We start from the raw sequence: 6,996 nt of genomic DNA, 5'->3' as shown, positions 1-6,996 counted from the left end.
CCGGGCCTCCGCTCGCGCTGGCTTCAAAAGCTTGGCCTTTAGTTATCGGTGTAACGTCCTGATTCTCCTAAGAAGCTAAAGCGGCGCTGTAGACTCTACTCGTACAGAGTTGCGGTCATTCTTGTCTGAAAGCGTTAGGGGAACAGCTGTGTACGCGTTTTTCAACGAAACTCCCAGATAAGGAGAAAAGTAACTTAGAGTATTATTCGGGGAAATTTTTCTATTCTATTGCCTGGGCTTGTAATCGATGTTATGCATTTAAAGCTGCTTCATCTGTTCAGAGTAGTACTTTTGTTGCTGTGTTATTTGGAAACTGGGTGAGTCTGTCAGTTTCTTCGTGAACTTTTTAGAGGTGTTTGCTGTTGCTTTACTATGTGTTACTGATATATTTATTAAGCTTGAGTTATATGTGCTTCTATTGTTGTGTTTTGCATCTTGTTTTTTTTTTTTTTTTTTTGCAGAATGACACAGTGACCATCAGAACAAGGAAGTTCATGACAAACAGGCTTCTTCAGCGCAAACAGATGGTAAAAGAATGTGGAAAAATGCCTTTAGTTATTTGTTGGTTTTTTCTGGGCTGCAAGTGTTTTTAGCCACTATAAATAGGAGGCTCTTGACACCTCTGGGGTTCCTTTTGTAAGAACTTACAGGTTTAAACGTGTCAATGTATGCTGAAGGTGAGTCTCCGTGGTGAAGCAGCGAGTTGCTCTGTCACCAGAAGTTGCACCAGGCGAGGTTTAGATAGGGCACTGCACGAAATTTCTAACTAGAAGTGTCGGCAAGCATTGGAGCAGGCTGTCCGTAGAAGTGGTTGAGTCACCTCCCTGGTTGCATGTGAAAGTGGGACTTTGCTGTCTTACGTTTATGGTTGTACTCAAGCTTAAAGGCTTTTTCCAGTGTAAGTGATGCTGTGAAGTGTGAAAGTGACGGACGCTTTTGTATCAAAGGGTAATTTCTACTGCTATGGCAGCTTAGTGCGAGCATTTAGCTTAGGGTGGGACTGTAATATTGGGATGTTTTGCTAAATATTGACCTTTTTTTTATATATTTTTTTAATATGATTTTTTAAAATTCCTTTTTAGGTGATTGATGTTCTTCATCCTGGAAAGGCCACAGTCCCCAAAACAGAAATCAGGGAAAAACTGGCAAAAATGTACAAGACAACCCCTGATGTAATTTTCGTCTTTGGCTTCAGAACTCACTTCGGTGGTGGCAAGACAACAGGTTTTGGCATGATCTATGATTCCCTGGACTATGCAAAGAAAAATGAACCAAAGCACAGACTTGCCAGAGTAGGTTGTTTTCCAGTAATGTGGTTATAACTTGGATGCATTTGAAGTGTTTAGTTGTTCATCACTTAAATGTGTAAAAGCTGAAGTTTTGTGGAAGTACCGTTGCTGTACTGAGTTACATGAAAGGCTGTAAAGTAGTGTAGATTAGCTCTTGAGTTTACACAATAGGTTAAGTTTCTATTGTGTATTAGAGAGGAATTGGGAGGGCAAAACTGATGTTACCTGTGATGTTTAGCAGTAGTAGCTAACTTAACACATCTTGAAGCGGCGTAAGAGAAGGGGCTCATCCAGACACTGGTGTTTATACTCGGGATTGAATCACTCATTAGTTAGTGAGCTTGTCTCACTATTTAGCAAATGTTTCAAGCTTAAAGAGTATTTGAAGAGTCCAGAAATAGTAGAACTTAATTTCAGAGTTACTAGCAGTGAAACAATGTTAAATGCAACTTTAACTGTTTTTCATAGCATGGCTTGTATGAGAAGAAGAAGACTTCTAGGAAGCAGCGAAAGGAGCGTAAGAACAGAATGAAGAAAGTCAGGGGCACAGCCAAGGCAAATGTTGGTGCTGGCAAGAAGGTAGGATAAGAATATCTGTAAGCTGGAGTGGTCATGTTGCTTTTGAAATGTGGATTAGACATTTTTTTTCAACAAAATAACGTTGTTTTTCTTCCATTTCTTTCACCTGTTCTACTGGATAACAGAAGGTAATCTGTGTGGTGTTGTATAGCTTGTAACCAGCTCAGTAGCTTAGTTTTGCTCCTCACTGCTGTAAGCTTAGCTGATAAAAAATGAAACAACACTCCTTACATGATTTGTTTCTTATGTGTCACTTGAGCTAAAGTTAAATTTCCATAAACCTAACAATATTGCTCTAATCACGTAACTCAGTCTTGCAGCATACAGATCAGATAATCTTAACACTTGCTACTCAGGCTGCCTTACTCCACTTACTTCTAATGCTTACTTCACTGACTTTACTGTTATTTATGGTGATATTTATAGAGGAGATTTTAATTGAGCTTGTGTGGTGTCGTAGGCGGCAGGGACAGTGTAAACAAAAATGGGGTAGAATACCTGTTTTATCCTGGCTTTCAGTGAGTGACTACCACCATAGTGGAGTTTTCCCCTGGTGGGAGCTGGAACTTGATACAAGCAGCCTGGATGAAGACAGAGTTCCTCTATCATTAAATAACCAGAAAAATTCTCAAAACTGAGCAATAGCCTGAGTACAAAGACGGTCATCTTTCTTAACAGTTTTTAGTCCTCTGAAAAAAATACTGAATAAGCTGTGCAGCTTCATGTTTGAACAAGGAGAGTGATGTGTTTTGATTCTTAGCTCTGTAGTTACTGAAGTGCTGTGACATATTGAACTTTAGTAATCTTTCGTTTTGCTTTTTTTCTACTTCCTTGGAATTCTCCATCAGAAATGAAGTATCTAGCAGGTACTGAAAATAAGTATGGATCTGGTTACTGAATTGTGCCTCACTGAAACGTGCCCTTTTAATGGGAGCACTGTACTGCCTTGCATATATGCATGTTGGCTTTCAACTTGTCTGAACCCTTGGAAGACAGAAACAACTACACAAGGAACTTCATTTTGTGTGACTTGGAAATAAAATTTGGCTAATAGCAAAGAGAAGACTTTGAAACTATTGAAACAACATGAAAATATAAGGCATTCCCAGTGAAAGAAAACCAAGAAATTCAAAGCTATTGATTGGAGGCATTGGTTAAGAACACTCCAGGTCCTCATACAAAGTAGTACAGTGCAATTGCATGTGTAACTTGACCCGTGTGTATAAGAGTTGTGTATCTGTGAAAACCACCTCACATCACAGCTTAGTCCACTTGAGATGCTGGTTGGAAATGACTTGGTTGTCAGCATTAAACTGTATTTAACTATTTGCCTGCAGTATTCCAAGTTAAGACACAAATTCCAGGGAAATTAGAAATATCTGTGAAATCAGATATTTTACGGAGTGTATGAGTGAAATTTTTGGTATCACTGGATGGAAATAAACCCGTGTTGCTGCGAGCAACCAGATGAGAGAACTAATCTACTAGATAAGATTTGGAGCCTTTTTTCTTTTCTGCTTTAATGCTGTTTTAATAAAGAAGTCCAACAGTTGTTTACAGTATACTAGCTCAAGTTAGCATTTGGTATAGTAGTAATACTAGCATACACTCCCTTGTCAACGTCAAGGGAGTCATTTAGTGTTGCACTGATACCTATAGTATGGATGAAGTTCTGGTCAAGAATTTTGCACTTGAAGGTAGCATTTGAGTACTAATGCAAAACGGTTAAATGGCTGTCACTTCAGTTAAAGTTCTTTGAAATTCTCTTAAAGCGAGTAAACACTTCAGAAATGTAAGAACAGGTTCATGTGCTGTGATAATTATAGCAGATTGGACTTCTATATTGAGTGCTTCTTAAACTAGCATGCAGTCTAAGTAGTAGTGTTTTTATTAGAGGTTTTATTAATGTCTTTTAAATGACATTTTAGTTGTTGCATATGCATGGTTAGATTGTAATTGTTTATCAGTTTTGTTAATATTTGTCCTTAAAAGACAAATTCATTTACATGCTTTCTGTAAAACATAGTTGAGATGAGTTCTGTGCTGCATTGCAGAGAAAAGCTTGTGGGATACACTTGTGTCTTAAAGCTTTGTCTTGAAAAGTGCATGCTTAAACACAATGTTGTGGCGTGGTTCATCATCCTGTCTCTCAGCCTTGTGAAGGAACTTTTGTTAAGAGTCCTGGAATATGTTTCGTTGGGAGTTCACCTGTACAATCTGTGAAAACTGTTTATCTCAGCAATATGTAGACACTTGATTCTGAGACATCTCCAGGCAAGTCTATAGTGTAATAGTTATGTACTACATAGTCAGAAAAACTCTTTGAAATGGTGAATCATACTTGAATAGGTGGTTTTTAACTTTTGAGTCAGACATAAATTGTGTTCATGGCTGGCTGCTAAAAGTTTTCTTGAATTTCTTTTTGCTTCTTGTCCCTTCAGTGATTCCTGTTCTGGTTTCCCTTTAGTTTTAAGAGAAGTAATTTAAAGCAGTTTCTGTTATTTAATATGTTATGTAGTTTGCTGAGCTTGCAAAAATGTTTGCAACAAGTAGATGTGGATGTCCCTGAGCTAAGTGTTAGTGTTCAGAGCAGTGACCTTTACTCCTTGAGATACTGAAATAAAGGGGAAAAAAAAAAAACACCACTGCCAAAACCCCCCAAGACAAACAACCTAAAACCAAACAACCCACCTTGTCTTTTGACATGTGAGCCTTCCAAACAGATTTTTTTTTTTTTTTAAAATGGGTCAAAGGGAAGTGTGGATGGATATGCACTTTAAGCCCATGTAGCCTGTAGGTATAACTGAACATGCTGTTGCATTGTGGGTGTTACTTAAGCTCTAAACAGCTATTGTTAGGTCCTGTTTCGGATTGGGGAGAATGTGTGAAATCTAAGTCTTCAGCCTCTACAAGAGTCAAAACTTTGAGGTTTTCCTATCACATTTCACTGTGGTGATTTGAAAAAAATATTGTGCATGTCAGTAAAAAGCCTCAATGCTCTGTCTTCCACTGTAGTTAAACTTTTGGATACAACTGTTTTCTTACTAATGCTTTTTATTTTTCAGTAAATGAAAATACTTCAGATGGAAAATGGATAACAGGTATGACTTGAGAATGCTTTGTAAGGGTAGACATTCAGTAATCTGTAGTCATTACAGTGACTTAGGTGTAGTGTTGATTTATGCAGTACTTTTGTTGATGTAGAACCCAGTGGAAGAGTTTAAGACTAAGAAGGACTTAAATATTTACAAGTCAGTGTTGTGCTTACTACCGAGTTGGTAATTTATGTGACTTCCACTTAAATGAAATACCTGATGAGTATCAAGACTGTAATAGTTTATCAGGCAGTTCAGATTTACTGTTGCTGACACAAATTTAGTCTTGTAAACAAGGCTTACATCCTCTTTTTGTAGGTACGCCAAGGACAGGGTAGTACACCTTGGGTTTTATTGTCTTAAATAGATTGAAGTAGTACGATTTCTATTTTGAAGACAAGTTTCTATTGTTATAGTCACTTAATTCAAGTAAATTCCGTATAAACAACCTGATAATGTTTTAGAAAAGTCCTGGACTGTATTTTTATATCTTTGGTGCAGAAACATATGTGAGTTTCATATGCTGTGGGCAGTAACTCTTAGAGACAAAACTCTGGCTTTATTACAAATGGTCTGACTGACTTGTTTAAAGTAACTTGAACAGTCAGTCTGAGAGCTGATAGTATAATGTCTGAAATGGAAAGCTTTTGAGGCAATTTTGCCTCATTGAGCCCTTCTACAGAAAGGCTATAATCTAGGCTTGCATTTATTCCCATGACTGTACTGTGAAGCTTTGAACCTTAGGTTCTTCTAGAAGGCAGTGTGGTTCACCTGAGTTGAGAAAGTTTTTCAGGCTCTGTAAATTTATTAATGTAAAAATTGTTTTAATCACATACTACTGATCTATCTTTTCCTTTACAGGCTGCATTATTCTATGAAGAAGTATAGAAAGAAGTATTCTGGAAACAAGCTGCTCATCTGGCTTTAACATCAAATAAACTTGTCAATAAAATGCTGATTTGCCTTCTAGTTTTGATTTGAAAGCTACTATTTTGTAAAGTTTGAGAAATTCAAGATCAGTGCACCGTTTGCACTGTATTAAAACATTTTGGTAATTAACTCTTCTTTTCAATATTAATTTCAAATGAATTGGAGCTTTCTAAAGGCAGTAGTATAATGTAATTCCAAGCAGGCACAATTAGTTCATGGTGGTAGATGTGTTTTTTTTCATCTGGTGTTCAGACTGTGGTTTGGGAAGTCCTTTTACAATGTATTTGTTTGACTGCCTGTATTATATAGATCTGTAGAACATAGCTGAAAGGAGAGGAAAAAAAAAAGTGGACAGGGAAGTTCAGAACTGCATACTTCCACAGTTACAATTTCTGGTCATGAAGGAGTCAGGCGTGACTTGTTTTTGTTCCTGAGTTGTCAGGACGGGCTCTGGGGTCTATCGTGGTCTGCAAGCTGCAGTACTGCTGTGGAATTTATCGTGGTTTGCATCCACAGGTTGCAGGTCCATCTCAGGAGGTTACTGGACACCACTGTTTTTCCATTTGGTAGGACTAAAGAAGTCATTTAAGATGGGATGTGGGGCTGGGTGAGGCACGCTCTACACTAGAAGTGTGGGGGTTCTGGTGCACGTGTTTTGAGTAGCAAGGAAGACAAGTTTTATGCTCCTAACAGGACTGAAACAAACTGGGCAACTTTAGCAGCTGTGCTGGTGAAGACTGTGACTTGATTATTACCCAAGTACAGTATTTTTACACTGTACTACCTTTGTACTAAGGCAGTATATTGTAACACAGGTAAGGCATTGTTAGTGTTTGAGGGGAAAACCAGCAACCTTAGGGTTGTTGAAGTGATTGGAAGAGGATACTGTCCTAAAAACTTCCATATAAGATTCTAAGTATAGATAAAGCACCTCATGTCTCTTTTGAAGTCTTGTGGAAATTAAAAGGGTTTTTTACTTGGCATACAGACCTTCAAAGGTAGGTACCTATTGGATGTTATTCCTGAAGGTGTACACATACTGAATTCTGAAGAGCTACTAGAGGGGTATTGGAAGTGGGATTTGAGTACATAAAGTAGGATAG

The 6,996-nt window shown here is 37.9% G+C and overlaps 1 protein-coding gene across 4 annotated transcripts; it reads left to right on the top strand.

The window, feature by feature from the left end:
• Positions 1-465: 465 nt before the first annotated feature.
• RPS24 (ribosomal protein S24) lies at positions 466-6,022 on the top strand. 4 transcript variants are annotated; one of them, XM_008934998.1, is made up of 7 exons: positions 466-527; positions 1,083-1,292; positions 1,758-1,868; positions 1,994-1,996; positions 2,717-2,734; positions 4,934-4,969; positions 5,825-6,013. In XM_008934998.1, exons 1-5 carry the CDS (start codon positions 495-497, stop codon positions 2,720-2,722), a joined length of 363 nt encoding a protein of 120 aa, XP_008933246.1. In that variant the 5' UTR covers positions 466-494; the 3' UTR covers positions 2,723-2,734; positions 4,934-4,969; positions 5,825-6,013. The 4 variants fall into 4 exon arrangements, with proteins under 4 accessions (XP_008933246.1, XP_008933247.1, XP_008933248.1 ...); XM_008934999.1 differs by lacking the exon at positions 1,994-1,996 and having other exon boundaries at positions 5,825-6,022; XM_008935000.1 differs by lacking the exon at positions 2,717-2,734 and having other exon boundaries at positions 5,825-5,916.
• Positions 6,023-6,996: the final 974 nt, after the last annotated feature.

The sequence above is a fragment of the Merops nubicus genome, unplaced genomic scaffold (genome assembly GCF_000691845.1).
Source record: "Merops nubicus isolate BGI_N331 unplaced genomic scaffold, ASM69184v1 scaffold22652, whole genome shotgun sequence".
In the NCBI taxonomy this organism is placed as follows: domain Eukaryota; kingdom Metazoa; phylum Chordata; class Aves; order Coraciiformes; family Meropidae; genus Merops; species Merops nubicus.
The sequence above is the reverse complement of the archived record's forward strand: the minus strand, read 5'-3'. Positions and strand labels throughout refer to the sequence as shown.